The following is a 21,262-nucleotide window of genomic DNA, read 5'->3' as shown; positions in this document are numbered from 1 at the left end:
TCGTCATGAATGATCTGGACAAGGAGATTGAGTGCGCCCTCAGTAAGTTTGCAGATGACACCAAACTGGGTGGGAGTGTCAATCTGCTCAAGGGTAGGACAGCTCTGCAGAGGGATCTGGACAGGCTGGATCAATGGGCCAAGGTCAATCGTATGAGGTTTAACAAGGCCAAGTGCCGGGTCCTGCACTTGGGTCACAACAACCCCATGCAGCGCTTCAGGCTTAGGGCAGAGTAGCCGGGAAGCTGCCTGGTGGAGAAGGCCCTGGGCGTGCTGGCTGACAGCCGGCTGAGCATGAGACAGCAGTGTGCCCAGGGGGCCAAGGAGGCCACCAGCCCCCGGGCTTGTGTCAACAATAGTGTGGCCAGCAGGAGCCAGGCAGGGATGGGGCCCCTGTACTCGGCACTGGTGAGGCCGCACCTTGAATACTGTGTGCAGTTTTGGGCCCCTCAGTACAAGAAGGACATTGAGGTGCTGGAGTGTGTCCAGAGAAGGGCAACGAAGGTGGTGAAGGGTCTGGAGAACAAGCCTGATGGGGAACGGCTGAGGGAGCTGGGGTTGTTTAGTCTGGAGAAGAGGAGGCTGAGGGGAGACCTTATTACTCTCTACAACTACCTGAAAGGAGGCTGTGGCAAGGTCTCTTCTCCCAAGTAACAAGCAATAGGACAGGAGGAAATGGCCTCAAGCTATGTCAGAGGAGGTTTAGATTGGATGTTAGGAAAACATGTCTTTACTGAAAGAGCAGTCAGGCATTGGAACAGGCTGCCCAGGGAGGTGGGGGAGTCACCATCCCTGGAGGTGTTCAAAAAACATGTAGACGTGGCACTTTGTGACATGGTTTAGGAGGCCTGGGGGTGTTGGGTTGACAGTTGGACTTGATGATCTTAGAGGTCTATTACAAATTTAATGATTCTGTGAACTCTGCTGTTCTACAGCAGAGGCCATGCAGTGCCTCTTAGTTGCTCTTTAGAAAGTACTTGGGAAGAGCCTGTTCTCCTCTTGTTATCAGGGGAGGGGAGAAAGAGGCAAAAGTGGTACTCTGAGTAGCTCCAAGGCCAAAAGAGCTGGTGCCCAGTTGTTTGCGGAAGTTTTAAACCATGCCCTGACTACCCCCTGCCAGAAAGTGTTTATTTTACACTAAAATGGTGCACATCCTTGTGGAAAATGCATGTGGCCAGCACAGATTTGCATTCAGAGCAAGAAATTGCTTCTTTTTCCAACTACCTTATCATTTGAAAGCAAACAGGCTTGGCTGTTTTGGAACAGATGGAGCCAGCAGACTGCTCTCTGCTCTTGGGGAGATGAGGTCGTGCCAGCCTCCTTAGCACCAGCTCCACTGGAAGGCCTCTGTCCCTTTTGTATCCCATTTCCCACGAGGGCTGAACTTCTCCAGCTTTGCCCTGCAGCTGATGGAGTAAAACCAGTTGTGTGTCCTCTTCTTTTTCCAGGTTTGGAGCATCCAAGAACATTTACGCCAGTCAGACATGGGACTTCTGTGAGGAGGTAGGTCAGGTGCTGGATGGTTCAGGGAAAAGCAAAGTGATCTTGAGCAGGGATTTTGGGCAGCAAGTCCCAAAGGCACAGCTGCAGCTTGCCATCTAGGAGCTGATGCTGCCTTCTCCCTGCCCCAGCCCTGTTGCCAGCAGTAGATTATTTGCCAATGCTTTCACCCTGTTAGGGATTTAAGGTTACGGTTCTGTGGTGCAAGTCCTCCAGCCACACTGCAGCCTTTCTGCTCAGAAGGAAAGGTCCTGTGAGATGTCTGAGATTCCTGCCCTACCCTGGGATTAACCAAGCTTCCCAGGGCAGTGGAAAGCCCCAAGCACAGGAGCAGTTGTTGCAAAACATTTTGTCTGGCTCTAACTTTTCTGGGGAGCTTTTTCTGCTGAGCAGCATCTCGTGGCATGGGGCTGGTACCATCTCATGCTGTGGAAGCTGCTAGCTGCTGTGGTGCAAACCTGCCTTGTTCTCCCGTGGGCATGACCAATGACCCATGCCTTTGCAGGTCAGCCGGCATTTATGCGAGCGCTGGAACATCTCACAGATCCTCACCCCAGCAGACCCTGCAGACTGCACAGGCCTGGATGACCGCAGCGCTGAGCTGCTCAAATCCTCCATCTGCAATGTAGTGAACGAGAAGCCCAGTGAATGGGACACCAACCTCGACCCTGTGCTCTTCAATTTCCGCACCTCAGTCAACTCCATCACAAAGTACACCCCCTTCTTCCTTATGTTCAACAGATATGTGTGCCTGTCATCTGAGGTAACTTCTTGACAAAAGAGTCTTGTAGGAGGTTTGCCACTGGCACAGTTGCAGAATAACACCCAAATATCTGTATGTTGCAGGTGGATTTTGTCAAGGACTCTAAAGAGCAGGGGGCTAGCTCTGGTAAGGCAGACAGCCTCCCGCCATTCACAGCCACAGTTCAGGAGCAGCAGAATGCGGTAAAAGAAATTGTAAGTCCTACAGTGCCTTGAAATAATTTTGCAACTAAGACCCTCCCAAGGCCCCTTGCACCGGGCTGTGCATGAGCTGCACAGAAGGGATTTGCCTACACAAGGATCATGGCATAGCATGGGCCTGCTCAGGTGCCTAGAGAGAGCCCCTGGCCCCATCTGTCCAGAAATGCAATCTCACAGGAGTCCTTTGCCTGCAGACTCTCTCCTGTCACTGAGCATAGCAGGTAGCTGATAGGCTCGAGTGTGGCAGGGAGGCAGCGTGTCTGGCTGGGCAGGAGCAAGGCAGGTGTCAGTTAAGCACTGCCTGAGGGTCCACAGTCCTGGCCTGAGGGGAGAGGTGGACGCTGGCACCTTGATGCGTGCCAAAGGCAGTGGAAGCAGAGCTGGACCCTCTGAGCTGGTGCTATTTGGTGCCATGAGGAAGCTGGGTGATGAAATACAAAGGACTGGCTTGCCCCATCAAGGCTAATGAGAGCTGTGTCTCAGCCTGCCCAGCACTCTGCTCTGTAATCTGCATCTCAAATCAGCCAAGGGAGTCTGTCTATAGGCAGGGACAAAAAGCCTTTAGGGACACGCTGTGTAATTAAGAATGTTAAAAGCATCCCTGCTCCAAAATGAGAGAAACTGGGGAGGCTGGGGCTATCCTGAAGACCAGTGGCCCAGTGGGCAGAGAGCTGGGTTTGGGGAGCAAGGCCAACATTCAGTTCCCAACAATCTCTAATGTGCTGGGTGACTTTGGGCAAGTCATTTTGTCTCTCTGTTTCTTGGTTTCCTGACTTAAAAATGAGCTCAGTGCCCCTGTAAAGTGCTTGGTGATCTATGTGCCAAAAAATAATAGGCAAGGCTCAAGTGCTTTGTTTGCTCTGCCACTACTTAGACTCGGACAGCATTATGTGGTCCTCTCCGATCCCACATGGACTGTGATTCTTCTTGCCAGGGAAGAGCAGCAGTAAAATGGGACAGGAGGGAGGAGGTCTGGGAGCTGAATATGTGGGATCTGTTCCCAGCTGATCCCTCTGGCAGCTCAGGCTCTCTAGCTCAGATTCCCCTTTTGTGAAATGGAGACGCATATCATGGCACAGGGCAGCAAGAGCTCTGTCTAGGTAATGCTGAAGTGTCCTGCTCTGTCCATAAGGGCGCTTCTGGTGTCCAGGTTGTCAACACTTGCCCACAGATGGGCCAGGATTGAGGCTGTAATTAACAGGAACTGATAAAAGCTTCCTTTGGCTCCGTGTTACTCCAGCCTAGTTCCCTTTCTGCCCCCTACTGACTGAGAACTAACAGCTCCTCTGTGCACTGCCATGAAATGACAATTTCTTAATGTAATATGCCCTGCTAGTTTGGGGTTGGTGAGAATAAGGCTGGGAAGATCTTGCTTAGTCCCTCCCTTGCCCCAGGGTGCAGCCAGCTGTGCTGGCACTTGCCAGCACAGCCTTGGCTTGCCAAGCTGAGCTCTGCACGCTGCACCACCAACTCTCGCTTACTGAGCTTGCATGAGACAGATGCAAGCTGATTTTTAAGCGGTGTCTCAAGGCCCAGCCAAAGCAATCTGCTTTACAGGTGATCGCCAACATGACCACAGCCTACAAGCGGGAGCGGAAGAGTGTGAAAAGGAAAAGTCGGGGCCTGCCCTCTCTTGCTTTCAAAGTGGAAGACAACATGTTTGGGAGCAACACTGCCAGCTCCCTGAAGAAGCTGAAGAAGGGCCAGTTTGTGTCGTTTCAGATCGAGACGGTCCTGCCACCTGAGCAGAGTATGTCCAGCGCGAAGAAGACCAGTTAGCCTCTGGGGCTTTTCTGGGGGGTCTCGCAGGACTGGGGACAGTAGCATGAACTGTCCCTGAGGTTTGTTGTGGCCCAGCTGCATGGGTGTCCAGGATGCAGATGTGCCTGCTCTGTCCTGGGGAGAAAGGAAGGGGAAGGTTCAGACAAGGGTGTCTGTTCAGTCCCTTCCCGGTCCAGGTTTGCCCTTGGACCATCCCTCTGACCAAGGGAAGTGGCACCATCCTCACTTACACTGTGGCAGCGAGGGACTTGGTCTTGCCAAAAAAGCTCCACCTTGGCGACGGTGTAGAAACTGCCCTTTTGGGAGTAATGGCATCAGCCCCAGGGAGTGATCTGGGTGCAGATGGGAAGACAACCAGAAACTACACCTGGCATAGCCACATTGCAGTTTGTTTCCTACAGCTTGAAACTCTCCTCCCCACTGTCCACCTGAACTGGGAAGAGTCATGCCAGGTCTGACTGCATTCCTGGTAGGCGTGGGAATGGCTTGAAGTGAGGTTTGGGGTTTTTTTAGTTTTAAGCACTAGCAGAAATAAAATTGATAATAGAACAACATATTTTTATTTGTGGTTATCCAGGCAGAGAAAAATTAATTTTTCCTCTGTAACATAGCCATTCTATTCTCTCCAGAAATGGAGTGAACCCCAGGAATCCTACAGTCTGTTCCTGTGCTGGTGAGGGTTACAGGGGTGTTTGTAAGTCCAGCACTCAAAAAATATACAGAAACTTTGCCATAGTGACACCTGCCAGCCCCTCTGTCACCTCTGTAGCCCAGCTGGATGCACAGATGCTGGCCAGAGAAGAGCCTGAGCACTGCCATCCCTCTGGAGCTGGCACAGGGACTTGCAGGGGAAAAATAATTTAGAAGCTGGATTTCTTCAAACTGGATTCCTCTCTGCGTTAGGGGTTAATTTTATCCCGTTTAGTGATTAATTTAAAAATTATATTGAGCCCTTGTTGTGGTTGTTTTTAAAGCCAACTGTGTGTTGTATTTTCCCTCTGTTGCAGAAATGAAATAAAACCAATAAAAATAACATAAAATTTTTTTTTAAAATATATTTTGGAAAAAACCCCAAACCTTTCTAGGGTGGGAAAGCCCTCGGGCTTCCGTTGCTGCCTCGGGGCAGGGCTTAGGTGGGACGGTGGCGAGGGACGGGGGTAGCACTGCCCGGCGGGGGCGAGACCCGAACCCCCTCCGCGCCCTGCCTGGTTCAGCCGCGGGCGGGGCCGGGGCCGCGCCGCAGCGAGGGGGCGGGGCCAGCGCAGAAGCCACGCCCCCCGCCGACCTTGTTCCCGGGACGCGCCGCCGCCGGGCCGGGCCGGGCAGGACCGGGCTGATCCCGCCGCTACCGGTAAGGCCCCGGCCGGGCGGGTCGGGACTCGCTGCTCTTGCGTCGCGAACGGGGGAGGCGTGTGGTTCCCCTCGCCCCAACCCCTTGCCATGGCGGGTTCGGCCCTTCCCGGGCGTCTCCCCCGAGGGGAGGCAGGGACGAGGCTGGGGGCCTTCGGCATTTCCAGCTTTGTAGCTGGGGACACCTTTGCGGGTGGCAGGGAGCTGCGGTGGCCGCCTCCTCTTCCTCCTCTCCCTTCTCCTCCACCGGGCCGGATCCGCGCAGCTTTGCAGCGGATGGCAGCAGCGAGCACCCTGGGAAGCGTGTCCAGCTCCTCCCTGACAACGCTGCTCTGGTTTGCCTCCATCCCTCCTACCCTACCCACCCCATAAATCCCTGTTCTTCCCCAGATCGCAGCCTCGGCCCCGCGTTCCTCCACTTTGTAGCTTTTGATCTCACCTGCTCGACCACCGAGCGGCTCTTAACCAAGGGTGCTGCTTGGCCCGTGCCAAGGGCTGCCCTTTTCCCTGTGGTTTGCTTTTGGGCGGCTGCGGAGGCAGCTGCGGTCACGGAGGATGGAGCATGGCCGGCGTATGGCATCCTTTGTGCTGTGCCTTCCGCACCGTGCTCCGTCATGAGCTGCTTGGCCAGCACAAATCTGAGGATCGGGTACCTCCCTCGTGCCGACGTGCGGCACCTCTGAGCACAGGAGCAGGTGAGCAGCTCGCTTGGTTTAAAGGAAGTTGAGCTTTTTGCCCTCTTCTGTGTCAATTCAGATCCAGCCCCACCATCGCTGCCACCAGCCAGACCCACGGGCAACAGCAAAGGCGGTGTCCTGCCCTGGAGCTTCCCTCTCCCATGGGACGTGGCTGTGGATTTCCAACCCCCTTTTAATTTCCTCATGGGATTTTTGTTGTGTCGCTGAGTTGCACAGCGGGTTTAGTGGGTTACCCCAAATTAATATTCAAGGAGGTTGAGGACAGTAAGGCATGACAGGCTGCTGTTCATATAATTTATTACTTTTCTGACGAAGGGAATCTGTTACAAAGCGGAGCTGCTCTCCCTTCTGCATTCATATGGTTTTGACTGAGTGCTCAGTTTCAGCTTTGTTCTGGGAAAGGTGGGGAGGGACTCTCAGATCGCAAATGTCCGTGTTTAACACCTACATTGCCCCGTAGCGCAGGACATGTGGGCTGCACAGATCACCCAGCTGCCAGGGACCCCGTGGCCCTGCAGCTGCCACACCTAGCAGGGATGAAGTTTCCCATCGAGACATGCAGATTTCTGCTGTGGGATTCAGGATGGGTGCAGGCTCCTGGGAGGGAAGTTTGTCTTCATTTGTGCTTCTCATTTTATGAAATATCTTGGAGTGTATGCAGTAGGGGAGGGGAGGAAGGAGTAGATAGCAGTGTCCACAGTCAGGATGGGCTGGTGGGGAACTGACGTGGTTGCCCCCCCATCCTGCTACCCTTTCCCCACCGCCCCCCTGGGGCAAATAACGACCCTGTCCCCTTCTTCTCACTCTGCAACAGAGGCCAACATGACCGCGTCCTCCCCGTGCTAGGGCTGCCCCTCACCACCTTGGTGACCCCCCAGCTCAGCAGCGAGGATGCGCGCCTGGAAGGCGGTGGCCAGCACGCTGGCACTCAGCGGGGCTGATGTGGTGGTCACCACGCTGCTCTACGCCCACGGCCGGGGCAGCCAGGATGTCCTGCAGGACCTGCGGCACTTCAACATCTTTAACTCGCTGCTCGACATCTGGGGGGGCTGCCTCTACCGCAGCTGCGTGCTGCTGGGGGCTGCCATTGGGGTGGCCACTAACACGGCCTACGGCCCCCGGCGCCTCAGGGCATCAAGGACCTTCATCGCTGTCATCTGCCTCCTCATGGGCATCTACATGATGGTGAAGCTGCTGCTCTACTCAGAGGTGCGGAGGACCATCAGGGACCCCTGGTTCTGGGGGCTCTTTGCCTGGACCTATGTGGCACTGGCAGCCACCTTTGGGCTGTGGCAACTGCTGGCCTGTGTCACCTCCTCTCGCGAGGCACTGGGGCCCAGCTCTGAGTCCCGCGCCGAGGCGGAGGAGAGCTGTGATGGTGCTGCCCCGCAGGACAAGCGAGAGGAGGCGGCGGGTCCCACCATCCATAAGCTGCTGTCCTACACCAAGCCAGATGCCCTCTTCCTGGGCATCGCCTCCTTCTTCCTCCTCGTGGCCGCACTGGGTGAGCAAAGGGACTGGGGGGGACCAGTGTGCACCCATCCTCACCAGGAGGGAAGGAGCCATGGTGGGAGGCCTTGACAGCACCCCAGGATGGCTTTTTTGGGGGTGCTGGGTGGCACGTCCTACACAGGCTGGATAAAAAATGCAATGGGGCGAAAAAAAAATTCAATAGGGGATAAACTACACTGGGAAATTAAACATCCCCATGTGCCACTAAGGACTGCATGTCCTGAGACATCTCGTGCAACGGCTGGGTATTTCTGTGGTGGGGATGGGGTTGTCCACGGGCTGTTGCAGTTGGAAATATGGGTCCTGTACTGATCCCACATGCTAGGGCTGAAACCCCATGTCCTGTGCTTGTCTGGCAGGCGAGACCTTCTTGCCCTACTACACAGGGCTGGCCATCGATGGCATCGTGGTGCAGAAAAGCATGGACCGCTTCTCCACGGCAGTGCTGGTCATGTCACTGCTCGCCATAGGAAGGTAATCGCAAGGGCTGGTTTTCGCCCTGATGAGGAGGAGTCTGGGGTTTTCCCACAGGAGCTTGTGGTGGGCACAGGCTGTCTCACCTATAACCTCTCCGCCAGGTCCCTGCCAGACCCCAGGGATGCACTTTGATTTCTCTGTGCCATCGTGGTGGTGGCAGCCACAAGGCCATTGTGTAGGCCTCTGCGTCCATCTGCTGGCGGTAGGGGAGTAGGAGCAGGCGCAGGGAATGGGCTCCCTGAGGAACACCATCCTGGCAGCACTGCACCCCCCCCCAAGCTTGTCACTATCGGGGTTAGGACTAGCTGTCCCTCTGCTGGTAGCACCCAGAGGAGGTGTGGGCTGGATTAGCCATCGCCTCCCAGGGTGGAAAGTGGTACCAGCACAGCATTGCCCAAGCCCTTGGCCCAGGCATCGGGTTGTTTGTGTTGCTGAGGAGCGGGTTTCATGTCCATTGGTCTATAACGTTTCTTATCTGCAATTAGCTCATTTGCCGCAGGTATCCGGGGCGGCGTTTTTACGCTCATATTTGCAAGACTGAACATTCGCCTTCGCAACTGCCTCTTCAGGTCGTTGGTGTCTCAGGAGATGAGTTTCTTTGATGAGAATCGCACAGGTTGGTTCTTCTTTTCCCCAGATTTGCTTTAACCCCTCTATTCCATCCCGGTAATTTCTTTTCCCCCTGGTTTGCCCTACCAGCACATACCAGATTGGGGGCAGCTAGCGACAGCACCCAAATGCTCATGTTCAGAAGGAGCAGCAGAAAGCTATTCCCTTTCGTGTGCCTCCTGCCATGGGCTTGGGACAGGATTGCCCAGCACCCTGGGGATGTCCCATTGCCACCGATGAGCCTGACATCCAGCATCTCTGAGGCTGGCATGTTCATCTCTAGTCATCCCCAAAATACCTGCTTTCCTCCTCCCGTCAGTGCTTGCTGGTCTGTTGCTCTCCAGCTCTGCTCTGGGCTTGGGAAACCTCAGATGTGTGAAGCTTGCTGGGCATGCTTGTGGCTTTCCCTGCTTGCCATTCAGTCCTGGTCTGTGCTGCTCTGGTGTGGTCCCAGCCCACTGTAACTTTTCCCACATTTAATTTCTTCTTGGTGATATTTTTAGTTTTGAGGTTGTTGCCATATTTAGCAATCACTGCATGGTGCCCTGGTAGCTGAGGACATCGGAGATATTATCGTAAGTGGGATATGGGTAACCCTGAACTAAGGCTTACACAAAAGCATGGGAGTTCAGCTGGACTCAAACATGGGCCTAGTATTTAGGAATTCAGGGTGATGTTTGCTGGCTGTAATGTTCAGTTCCACCAAAGGACACCGCAGGAGTTTCGCCCCTTGGTAGCTAGACCCACGTCCTCAGGGTCACTTGGGGCAGCTCCAGGCTGCAGGGCACACGGTTAAACCCAAACAGCCCTCTCTGAAGCCACCTTGCACTCCTCTGCAGGGCATGCTGTGGCTGGCTCTGGCTGGTCCTGCCACGACGGCAGGGAAAGGTGCCAGCAGTCCATGGTGAGCTCCTGAAGGGCTCCTGGCATCATTTAGAAATAAACTCGGGGTTGGGTTGACAGCTCTGGAGGTGCATTCGGCAGCCTGGCAAATGCTCCATCCACACACCCGCTGCCTGTCTGCATGCCCACAGGGTGCCCTCTGTGGTAGGGTGCTTCCACAGTCCCCTTTGCTGTCCTGCAGCCATCCTTGGTGACCCAGAGACACAGCTCATGCCTTCAGATGCATTTCGTGTCCCTCATGCATGCAGCAATTTACACTCCTCTGTTTTGCTTCACATCCACAGTCGTGGAGAGTCACCCCTCTTCCATGCCACCCTCCAGAGCCCCAGTGAGTGTTGGGTTGAATGGGGCGCTCTGTCTGGCCCCTCCCATGAGACACGGAACATAGCTAGGCAGTGACCTGCTGTGGTGACATGTCCCCGCTCTTCCCTTCCCCAACCCCTCGTTGCTGCAGGGGACGTCATCTCACGCCTGACATCGGACACAACCATTGTGAGCGACCTGGTCTCACAGAACATCAACATCTTTCTGCGCAACGTGGTAAAGGCAACAGGGGTGATCTTCTTCATGTTCAGCCTCTCCTGGAAGCTCTCGCTTGTCACCTTCATGGGCTTCCCCATCATCATGCTGGTGTCTGATGTCTATGGGAAGTACTACAAGGTAGGCAGGAGAAGGTGGCAAGGCCATGGTGTGCCACGACAGTGGGCTGTTCCCCTCGTGAAGCCATCGTGGAGATTGTGGGTGGCCTTGGAGCCCGTGGGGCTGATGCTCGGGTGCTTTGCTGTCAGCAGTGGGGGCAGGAAAGCAGCATAAAACCTATATGGGTGGACAAGCATAGCTTCAGCTCTTAACTTGTTTCATACTCAGTAGTGGAAGCATCTCAGGTCTGACAGGAGAGGTAGTTTCGTTGTGCGATGTCACTTAGGCACTGGCCTGTTCTCATGCAATCTTTCCTCTCCTCTCCCTTTGGAGTGACTTGGGTGGGGTTAAACCCAGTGCTGAGCTCCTTCCCTCTGCCTGGGGCTAGTGTGGGCCAAGGGCCATTCCCTGTGGCTAATACCGTGTCCCATGGACCATGTGAGTCCTGAACTGCTGCTCCCTGTGTCTGTTACTGTAGCTTTCCACTGTGCTGGGGACATGGTGTGCATGGGTGCTGCCTCCCCCAGGCAAGGCTCCTCCTGTGGGTCAGGCACTCATAGGAGGAGTGGAGCTGCCCTTGGTCTCCAGACCTGTCCCTGACTTGGAAGCTCCTGGAAGGGCTCCTGGATTAGGCTGACCCTCTCCCATCAGGGCACCAGGAGTGGCAGCTCTGCCGCAGGCTTCCCAAGTGGCCCTGGGCACAGCACTTTACCTCCTGCAGCCCAGGTCCCTCTGCAGGGACAGCACGACAAATCCGTTCCCCTCCTGGCACAGTGCCCCAGGCTGTCCTGAGGTGTGGGATATATCCCAGTGCTCAGCCTTGTTGCCCATGGCCTAGGAAAATGTCACCATGCCTTCTTTTCCTGAGCCCAGCAGAGCCCAGGGCATGCAGGGAGAGGTGCCACAGCCAGCCCGGCATCTACTGAGCCCCCTCTGCCTCTCCCTGCTCCCCACAGAAGCTCTCCAAGGATGTGCAGAATGCCCTGGCCAAGGCCAACAACACCGCTGAGGAGACTATCTCCGCCATGAAGACTGTCCGCAGTTTTGCCAACGAGGAGGCGGAGGCAAATGTGTACTGGCAGAAGCTGCAGCAGGTGTACAAACTCAACAAGCGGGAGGCCATGGCTTACACCTACTACGTCTGGTCCAGTGGGGTAGGTGGTCAGTGCCGGGGCTTCCCAGTGTGGGGCTGGGGACAGACAGGGGATGTTGCTTTGGATCCCAAAACACATGTGGCATGATGTACGTCCATCTCCTTTGCTTTCAGGGAGCTTTTTGGGGCAAGCCCAGCCTTTATGTCCACTGCCTGTAACCCCCTGTCTCTTAATTACTGGTTTTTTTTCACTCATCAAAAAATGTATTCCATTCCCCCTTAGGGCAGCACTGCATCATGCTACTGAAAGGTCTGTTTTCTCTTGCAAATAAGAATATAATTGATAACTGCTCAAGGTCGTGGAAAACCCTGTGTTTCTGTGTTGCTGCATTGCGTGTCTGTGCCAGCTCATCTCTGGGGCTCCGGCTGGGAAACAGCCGTGGCGTTGGTTGAGCTTCTGCTCAGTAATGGAGATTTTCTGCGTGTGGGTGGTAGCAGGGGGAGGCTGCTGGGGTTTGGGTTTGGTGTTTTTGGGGTTTTTGGTTGGTTTTTTTTTTTTTTTTTTTTTTTTTTTTTTTTGCAAAGTCCTTTTTCATCATTCAGGACCAGACGGTTTGGGACTTCTCCTGCATCGGCTGATAACTAAGACTGTGCAAAACCCTCATGTGAGGCTGCCCTTATCTCAGCACATTCAAGGATCTAAGCAGGCTCTGGTGAAAGGTTTGCAGGTTATGATGCCCTCATGCAGCCATGGGCGGCTTTATGGCTTCCCAAATTTGGAAGCAAAATCGAAGCATTTGTAGCATTGTTTCTGGGCTCCCAGGTGAAGCCAGAGCGTGAACTGGGTCAGCAGAGATCCCGTTGAGTCAAAGAAAGTAAAAACCCTCAAAAACTGCTCCTGCAGGGCTCACGGAGAATGAAGCCATTGGATTTAGCACAGCCCTGGTAGAGTCATTCTCAGAGGGAATGCAGGATCTTAAGGTCAGATCGTGGCAGAGCAATAGAGGAGGTTTTTTTCCCCAGTATTTTTGTCTGTGTGAATTTACAGCCTGTTCTGCAAATGCCGCACAGAGCACCAGGGCATCACTGCTTTTCTGAGCATGCAGGCAGCGTGGAGCAAAACTGGCTGAATAAAGGCAGGGGCTGGTATTTGTCATATCAGAGCTGATCTGCCTCCTTTCTAGAGTAGGTGGTACCAGCACACACCCCCCCCCGGATTTCAGGCAAGAGTTGAGGTTGTGCTTCAGGGACTTGTACATGCAAGGAGGATTTTTTTGCATTAAATCTTGGTTTGATTTTGTGTTCTAAATTAAAATGTGTCACACTCATATAGCAGAAGGTTTATTTTAGTGGTAAGGTGACTGCATGTGTTGAATAATTTGAGTGTAGGTTATTACACTTGAGAACATTAGTCCAAGAGGGAAGTTCATGAGACAGTGTTATTTCAGATCAGTTCTCCCTCCTTGGCTGTTGCCTCTTTGGACTTCTGTTTTGTTGAAAGATCTCAGTCCAGCCCCTTAAATCAGCCCATGTACTTGAGTTATTTTTCCCTTCTCATATCCATGCTCGCTGCTAGGGCTGTGAGCTGTATGCTGTCAGGGCTGCTCAGTTCAGGGCTCCAAGAATAAATGTCAGCACGTGTATTGTGGACTGTTGTATGAGTAATTACAAATGCACTAAAATGCAGTTGTCCTTGTTGATTTTGGGGTATTTTCTTGCTTTCAGCTGACCCTCCTAGTGGTCCAGGTCAGCATCCTTTACTACGGTGGGCACCTTGTGATCTCAGGGCAAATGACAAGTGGAAATCTGATATCCTTCATCATTTATGAGTTTGTCTTAGGAGACTGCATGGAGGTGAGTCGGTTTTATCCCTCTGAGCTACCCTGTATCAAGATATTTGTCTTCTAGCAGGTCCCGGGGTAGATGCAGGGCTAGATCCAGTGTTGACTCCCTGCGACGCATTTCCTTGGCACTGTAGCTTTGCCCACCCGTGGGCTGATTCTCCCCTCTACTCCCCACTCCCCTCCTGCTGTGGCCTCGCAACCTGAACACACCCAAAGCAGTTCCTCCCAATAAGGCAACTGGGACCAAAGGGGTCAGGCTGGCCCCACTAAAGGGCAGAGTCCTGGCTGCCTGCCAAGCACATTTCCTGGTGTGAAGGATGCAGGGATTTCAAAGCTGCCTGTTAAATTTCAGGCTTCATTAAAAACTTAATTATATTACTTTTTTTTCCCTCTGTCACTGGAACAGGCTGCAAGCTGCTGCATTGGCAGCACATTAGCAAGATGGGATTGTGGGTGGGATGGTAGAGCCTGCCCAGGGCTGCCTTCCCCTTGCAAAGGCATAAGCTTGGCTAATCAAGGCAGAAATGATCAAGTCGAGGTTTCCTCACAGCCAAGCATGGTTTTGATGGCGCTTCAGCCTTTGTGCAGCGGCAGAGCAGAGCTGGAGGCAGTGTGCCCAGTTCTCACCATCTGTTTGGATGACTGCAGGCTCTCATGGTGTTTCCAGGCTGGTGTGGGTTTGGTTTGGGGTTTTGGGGTTTTTTCCCCTCCTGATGGGAAGGGCAGTTGTAGTACAAGCTGTTCTGCAGCTCTGGGTTTAATACTGAAAAAACCCAATATGACGGGGGTTTATTCCAGCAAAGCTGGTGTTAGCATGCAGCAATTGTAGTTGGAAAAGCACAATGGTAAATCCACTAGGACCGTATCCCAGCAGGGAACACCTGTATCAACTGCCAAATGGTTGTCTAGAAAAGTCTAGCCTGAAACTGCTCTGCATTTGCACATGCACTAGGGAGCGAGCCACCTGCCCTCAGGAGCTGGTGCGATGCACTGCCATACGTGGACTCTGTTCAGCCATTGGGCTGGGGAGCTGCTGGTCTTGAGCAAAGAGAGATAGGTGAGGATTCTGGTGGAAGTTTGGGTCATATCATCGTCTTTTCCCAATCCATCTGTTTCCTTCTTCTGTTCCCCTCTGGGTCTACCCATGCACAAACACCTTTAGATGCCCTTTCCCTGGATACATCCATATATCCCCTCTGTACACTGCATAGGGGGAAAAGCTTTCGTTTTCTGTGTCTGATGACTGTAGTTAATATCAGATGATAGGCTTGGGAATGCTTCAATTGTTCCCCTTAAAAGTCACACCAATTGCCTTTTCTACTGCATGGGAGGGTCTCACCATTGCCTCTTCCCTTCCAGTCCGTTGGGTCCGTCTACAGCGGCCTGATGCAGGGAGTGGGAGCTGCTGAGAAGGTTTTCGAGTTCATCGACCGCAAGCCAACGATGGTGAACGATGGGTCCCTGGCCCCAGACCATGTGGACGGGAAGGTGGAGTTCAGAAACGTGACATTCTCCTACCGCACTCGCTCTGCCACACAGGTCCTCCAGGTGAGCCCTGCGGGTGCAGAGCACTCCCTCCCATGAGGCATCATGTGCTGCTTCTCCACTGCAGCAATAACAGATCCCCAGCCCGCAGGAAATGTCAGCTGCCCTTTTGGAGATATGTAAAGGCAGGCTTGATAGCATGCTGGAAAATAGATTATAAAGAACAGCAGGTGTTTAGGACCAGCCTTCCTTACAAGAAATGAGATTTATTAATAAAAGCCTTGTTGCCCGCTCAGGCATTGAACACGTCAGCGTAGTACAGGGCTTTGTGCCAAGCTGTCTCAGACTGTTTCCATGGGAGAGGGGCTGGGGTCACGGGGAAGGGGGAGGCAGCAAAGAGGTTAGTTTGCTTTGCAGTTTTCAGAGGTCCTGCTACATCAGCAGGCAAATTTGAAGCGATTTTGGAGGCTTCTTGCTTCCTCAGAGCCAGGAGAGATGGCTGGTGTGGCACATCACCAAGGTAGAGGGTCACCGTATCTGGATTTTGGCTACCTTTCTTGCATAGTGCCTAGTTACTGCCCCAGGACCCTGGGAAAAACCAGGACCTGAGCATGTTCTCCTGGCCATGTTACAGAACGTGTCCTTCACCCTGCACCCTGGCAAAGTGACAGCGCTGGTGGGTCCTTCAGGGAGCGGGAAGAGCTCCTGTGTCAACATCCTGGAGAACTTCTACCCTCTGCAAGATGGGCAGGTGCTGCTGGACGGGCTTCCCATTAACATGTACGATCACAAGTACCTGCACTCAGTGGTACGAGCGACTGATATGTGTATTCTAGCTATCACCTGCCATGATCAAAGGGGATGGATGGTAGCATTGCATGTTGCTTTGATTTCCATTTGGATTTGGATTTGATCTGTTAACTTCAGAAATGTCCATAAAGCTGGAGGCTGGAGGTGGTCCAGGAAATGAATTCAGATAATTTGTGGGGGTGGAAGGGAAAGGATTGGAGATTGGTTTCATGAGGAGGGGGAAGTCTTCCAAAAACAGAACAAGAAACATGTTTTGTTTTGTATTTTTTGGCCAAAGCAGTAGAAATATGTTTTTGGTTGTTGGATTAATTATTGTCTAAATTGGTTTTGGAAAAGAAGTGTTTTGCACTCCTCCAGCACTTTCTACCATAGAATCTTAAAGTAATTTTCAGCTAATGGGGAGTTAAACTTCTCGGGATCCTGGCAGCAGCTGGAGCATCGAAGGGGCTGGGTGGTTTGCCCAGTAGAGGGGTCCAGGCCCCTCAGCTCTCATCTGTGTGTCAGCACAGATCAGCCTTCATCTCCTCTGCAAGTAACTGCCTCCTTTGTTTGCCCCCAGAGCAAGTGGCCTCACCAGTCAGCAGGAGAACCTGAAAACAATTGATCAGAGACAGGCTGGAAAGCCGAAGTCAGTGTGACTAATTTACATTCTCTGCCCATACTGAGCGAAAATTAAAAGACAAGCAAGTCTTTCAGTTTAGAAAGCCTGGTGTGGTGTTAGGAGTATGAGGAAAAGTCAATCAAAATATGACCATGTCCTGCTGGCTCTCTTCACGCCCAGTTCTGAGCAATAATTTGGAGGGTTCAATTTATTTCAATATTGAGTGTTTGACAAAGCAGGCGAATCCAGACAAAGCAGAATGCGAGAGTGAGCAGCAATGGCTGTAAGGTAGAACAGGGAGGCTGTTGCTAAGCAATTAAGGAATTGCAGCAGCTATGTCCGTAACTTGCTAATTTTGGATTAAAAGATGCAGGAGGGCTCATTCACATGGCTCAAGCGTGATTACTGGCCTTGAACGGAAAATCAGCAAGGCCCTGGGAGAGGATCTCTCCAGCCTGCCTTGTCCCAACAACTGTTTTCCCATACTGGGAAAAGCAAACAGTGATGGGAATGACAGGTCTGGAGCAAAACTGCAGCAGCGCCTTGGAGGTGGAAGCCTGTCCCAGACGCCAATGTACCAGCATTGCACTGGTTTTCCTTCCTGTGAAACGGCTCCCCAGAAGATGATGCAAACTGGGCTTGGGCTGCTGCTGGGCACCCTGTCATTAGCATCCTTAATGGAAGCTCACGTTGAGGCACTTCTATATCTTGGTTTAATGGCGAGGCTCTGCCTGCTTGAGTTCTTACCCAGCAGGAACAAATGCTGATAATCTGAGACACTGGCCAGTGTGCCTCTGCTCCCAACCCTCTGCTCTTCCCTTCCTTTGTGCAGATCTCCCTGGTGAGCCAAGAGCCAGTGCTGTTTGCCCGCTCCATTGCAGATAATATTTCTTACGGCTTAACTTCAGCCTCCTTCGAGTCGGTTGTTCAGGCTGCCCAGAAGGCCAACGCGCACGCCTTCATCACAGAGTTACAAGATGGCTACCACACAGGTACCAAAATTGCTCTGTTTGCACTTGAAAGCATTTTGTGCCTAGGGAAGGCAGAACCTCTCCCCTCGGGTAGGAAGTTGGGCAGGTAGTGATGGACATGAATCCATGGCAGCTCAGAGGCACTGTAGAGGCGGTTACACTAAGAGGTGCCGCACCCTGGCTGCCTTTTGGGGTGACTGAGCTGTCACAGGATTTCTGAGCCCATCCCAGGAGAGCATTTCTGCCACTGCTCTGTGGCAGTTGGGTCAGCATCCCCCATCCCATCCTGACCCATCTGGCTCCCGGTGCCTGGCAGTGTTATGGAGACATGGCACTGGCAGTCTCACTGTTTTTCAGTGCAGTGAGCACGAGAAAAGCCCAGAACCCAAGCAGTTAGCCGTGTACCACCCCATGTGCATAGGCAGAAAATAAACCTGCGATAAATCCATAGTAATAAAAGCTGATGTGTTTGTGACAGTGGGACTTTGTGACGAGGAAGGTCAGACTGATGATGGTTCATGTGTATGGGAGCCAGCAGCAAGGTCTCAGTTTCCCCTCACTGCTGCCTTGGTTGCACACCCTCCAGAGCCTGATGTGCAGGGAGAGATGGCAGCGACGCAGCTGCATGGGCCAGGGCAGGAGTGGGGCTCAGAGTTTGGATTATCTCCCAGGCTCAGGGACTTCACTGCGTTGTTTCGATGAGCATCAGTGCCTCAGACCTTCAGACAACAGTGGACAACTTCCTGCTGGAGGGAAGGACTGCAGCCTTGGGGATGTTTAAATTATTTAAACTGCTCTGCCAAGTGAGCAGGAGCAGAAGCATTTCACCTGGTCTTTGCTTCCAACCATGTCACCATCCTGATGCTGCTGGCTGGGAGCTGAACTTGATGGCAGCTCTTGATTTTATTTTGACCCTTTCCTCTCTCTCCACCCAACAGAAGCAGGTGAAAAAGGAGCCCAGCTGTCAGGTGGCCAGAAGCAAAGAGTGGCAATTGCCAGGGCCTTGATCCGAACCCCTCCCATCCTAATCCTGGATGAAGCCACAAGTGCACTGGATGCAGAGAGCGAACACGCGGTGAGTAGGTGACTCAGGGTTTTAGGCCAAAGAGGCAATCTGGGTTTGGACGGGAGACTGGTAGCTCAAATTTCCAGTCTGTGGACAAGCTTGGTCTTGACATGGTGCAATCAGAGGTTTGGGTAAGATGCTAATTCCTGAGCAGTAATTTGCTTCCAACACTGCTGTAGCCACCAAGAAGGGAATAATCCTGTGCTCACAGCTGCCTCACAAACCTGATGAGATAGGGATCTCTGCTGATTTTTGAAGTGTGAAAAGCGTTAATTGGCATACAGCAGCACTGTGCAGCCTTTTAGGACAGGATACGGATGAAGACCCTAAAAAACAGTACTTCAGCAGGCAGAGTAGGACTGCCCAAGCTAAAATCCCAGCTGAGGCACCAAAGAAGCCACGCTGGCAGGAAAGGCCCTGAGCCTCTGTGAATTGAGCTGGGTTTATCTGCCTGGGATATGATGACCAAACAGCTCTACCAGTAGCAGTTTGGCCTCGCTGGTTTAATGACATGAAGGAAAGCTAGTTCAAGGTTGAGGTGCTGAGGACATGTCTCCCAGTCCCAGAGGATGAGCACTGCTGGCCCACAGTGTGAGGCAGTGTGAGCATCTGACCTTGGAGCAGCTCATGGACTTGCAGGTCCTCAGCCACATGTGTGGTATCTGATGCCAGCCAGGGGCTGGTTTTGTCTAGCCAAGGGTGTCTGTGTGGCCTGGCGGCCATCTGCCTGCCTTTAGACCTTAGTGCCATTGTCTGTCTCTCGGCTAGAAAATAACTCGCTCTTGCTTTGCCTTGAAACACCCAGGAAAGAGCCCTGCATTTCTGAGCAGCTGCATTTACCAGGTGTTGGCTTCCTGCAGTCTATACCAACACCATGTGGCCTCCAAATTTGGGGCACAGCCCTAGCAAGAACCCAGGTAGCAGGATCAGACCTGGCAGTGCATGTGTGCGTGCTGCACCTGTGGGCTGGCTGGGCTGAGACAGTCTTTTGGGCTGCACAGTGAGATCCAGGAGCTGGGCTGGACACGCTGGTGCTGGTACTGCAACAGGGAGTCTTATGTCCTCCATGTAGCCAGAGGAGAGCAAACCTCCCATCCTGAGGTTTCTTAACACAGACCACAAAGCTGCTGTTCTTCCTTCCAAAGTGGAGCCAGTGACGCTCAGGCATTAATGTCTTTTCCTCCTGCACAGATTCAGCAGGCGATTTATGGCGACTTGCAGAACCACACGGTGCTTGTCATAGCTCACAGGCTGAGCACTGTCGAGAAAGCACACAACATCATTGTGCTGGACAAGGGCCGCGTGGTGCAGCAGGGCTCGCACAAGGAGCTGATGGAAGAAGGAGGCCTTTATTCCAAGCTGGTGCAGAGACAGATCCTGGGGCTGGAGGGGGGCGGCACAGACAGTCGCCAACCCGCAGCCCGGGGGGATTCAACGAAGGCGCCTGGCGGGCTGGAGGAAGAGTTCAGGATAGACCATTCCCTGCCGGCCGTGGCACAGGACGATTACAACACAGTTCACAAGTGAGAGCGGCGAGGGCCAGCGCTCGAGACGCTTGCTGGGACGCTGAGACAGGAGGCAGCTTGCCAACGGGCTTGCGCGCTGCAGAACGACGCCCGTTTGCTCACCCCGCGCGCGTCACACACCTGTGCACACACAAACACACACTATAGAGCTTCCTGCATTATGGTCCAGCAGGCAGGTGCTGGCTGGTCAAACAGGGAAACAGATTTATTCAAGGGAGTTGGGTCCTTAGCAATTCCCAGTGTTTCTACTGGGTTTCTTTTCTTACTACCAGTAATTCCTCTTGACTGGGACTTTTCTCCCATTGATATGCATGTGTAACTGCTACTAACTGTAATGGATGTTAAATGCATGCGTGGAGGGGAAGATTGAAAACCCCTTCAGGAATTTCAGGGGGTGGCTTTTGTGGCTGGATAGAAAAACAGTGACTGTAAAACAAGGTCCTGCTCCTGCTATCAATCTATGGGGCCAATCCAAAGTCTGCTGAAGTCTGTAGGGAGCTGTCTCCAGCTTTGGTGAAAATTGGATCGCTCCCATGGGCTGAATGCGGGAGAGTTTTGCACTGAGTGCCTGCAGGCTCAGGCTCACAACCATTGCTGCTGAGCTTGTATCATGTAATAACCATCCTTGCTGGAACGAGCCAGGGGACTGGGAGGCAGATGTTACTTTCAGATTTGCTCTTGGTGCTTGGTGGGTGTTTGTTTTTAAGGATGAAAAGTTTTACCATAATTGGTTTGGGTTTTGTTTGTTTTTTTTTTAATATATTTGTGTGCACTGTGCAATGTCTGTCTGGCTCCAGCATCCACTGAAAATTGGTCTATTATTTCGGATTTTTTTAAACTCATAACCCTGGTGCTGGTTTGGGAAAAAAACAAACAAACAAACAAAAAAACACACTACTAAAGATGGGCATAAAACAATAAAAGACAGCACTTTATAAATCCCACCAAGGCTTTGTTCAGCTTCAGGCCATGCTAGTGACTTCACTGCATGGGAAATACATACAGTCACTTTCCTTGAAGTCTGACTTCAGCTGCCTGAACTTTACAATGTGTTTTATTTGAATATTATTTATTAAATATTAGTATGAGGGATAGAAAGAAATATGTTGCTTCTAGCCCTGCTGGGTAATGGCTCTGGCTTAGTAGTGTTATCCTTCCATAGATGGGTGAAGAAACATATGCAGCCGGGCAGGTGCTATTGAAAAAATAGCATTTATATGAGGAAGATTGACTTCAGACTGTGCATAGTTAAGAAATTATCTCAAGCACTTTAGCTGTCATATTTTCCAATATTTGAATGTTGCTGTGTTTTACTTTTCGGCATTTTTGCATTTTTGTTGTTGGCAATGTTTTGGGTTTTTTCTCGTTTTACAAACTCTTTAGTGTCCTTGAGGAGGGATGCTCAAAAAATAAAATACTACCTCTGCCACTCAA

The 21,262-nt window shown here is 52.4% G+C and overlaps 1 protein-coding gene across 4 annotated transcripts; it reads left to right on the top strand.

The window, feature by feature from the left end:
* Window positions 1–5,517: 5,517 nt before the first annotated feature.
* ABCB9 (ATP binding cassette subfamily B member 9) lies at window positions 5,518–21,262 on the top strand. Of its 4 annotated transcripts, none has more exons than XM_064466205.1 (12): window positions 5,518–5,595; window positions 7,107–7,796; window positions 8,164–8,278; window positions 8,767–8,897; window positions 10,248–10,453; window positions 11,389–11,586; window positions 13,251–13,379; window positions 14,729–14,917; window positions 15,489–15,662; window positions 17,098–17,257; window positions 18,175–18,311; window positions 19,494–21,262. In XM_064466205.1, exons 2-12 carry the CDS (start codon window positions 7,184–7,186, stop codon window positions 19,827–19,829), a joined length of 2,388 nt encoding a protein of 795 aa, XP_064322275.1. In that variant the 5' UTR covers window positions 5,518–5,595; window positions 7,107–7,183; the 3' UTR covers window positions 19,830–21,262. The 4 variants fall into 4 exon arrangements, with proteins under 4 accessions (XP_064322275.1, XP_064322274.1, XP_064322272.1 ...); XM_064466204.1 differs by having other exon boundaries at window positions 5,985–7,796; XM_064466202.1 differs by having other exon boundaries at window positions 5,520–6,289.

This window comes from Phalacrocorax carbo, chromosome 15 (genome assembly GCF_963921805.1).
Source record: "Phalacrocorax carbo chromosome 15, bPhaCar2.1, whole genome shotgun sequence".
NCBI lineage: Eukaryota > Metazoa > Chordata > Aves > Suliformes > Phalacrocoracidae > Phalacrocorax > Phalacrocorax carbo.
The sequence above is the reverse complement of the archived record's forward strand: the minus strand, read 5'-3'. Positions and strand labels throughout refer to the sequence as shown.

Excerpts from the sequence above, each read along its gene's own strand:
- ABCB9 (XM_064466205.1), top strand. The coding sequence starts at position 7,184 with ATGCGCGCCTGGAAGGCGGTGGCCAGCACGCTGGCACTCAGCGGGGCT. Across the intron at positions 8,279-8,766 it reads TCACTGCTCGCCATAGGAAG|CTCATTTGCCGCAGGTATCC; the intron begins GTAATCGCAAGG and ends ATCTGCAATTAG. Across the intron at positions 13,380-14,728 it reads TCTTAGGAGACTGCATGGAG|TCCGTTGGGTCCGTCTACAG; the intron begins GTGAGTCGGTTT and ends CTTCCCTTCCAG.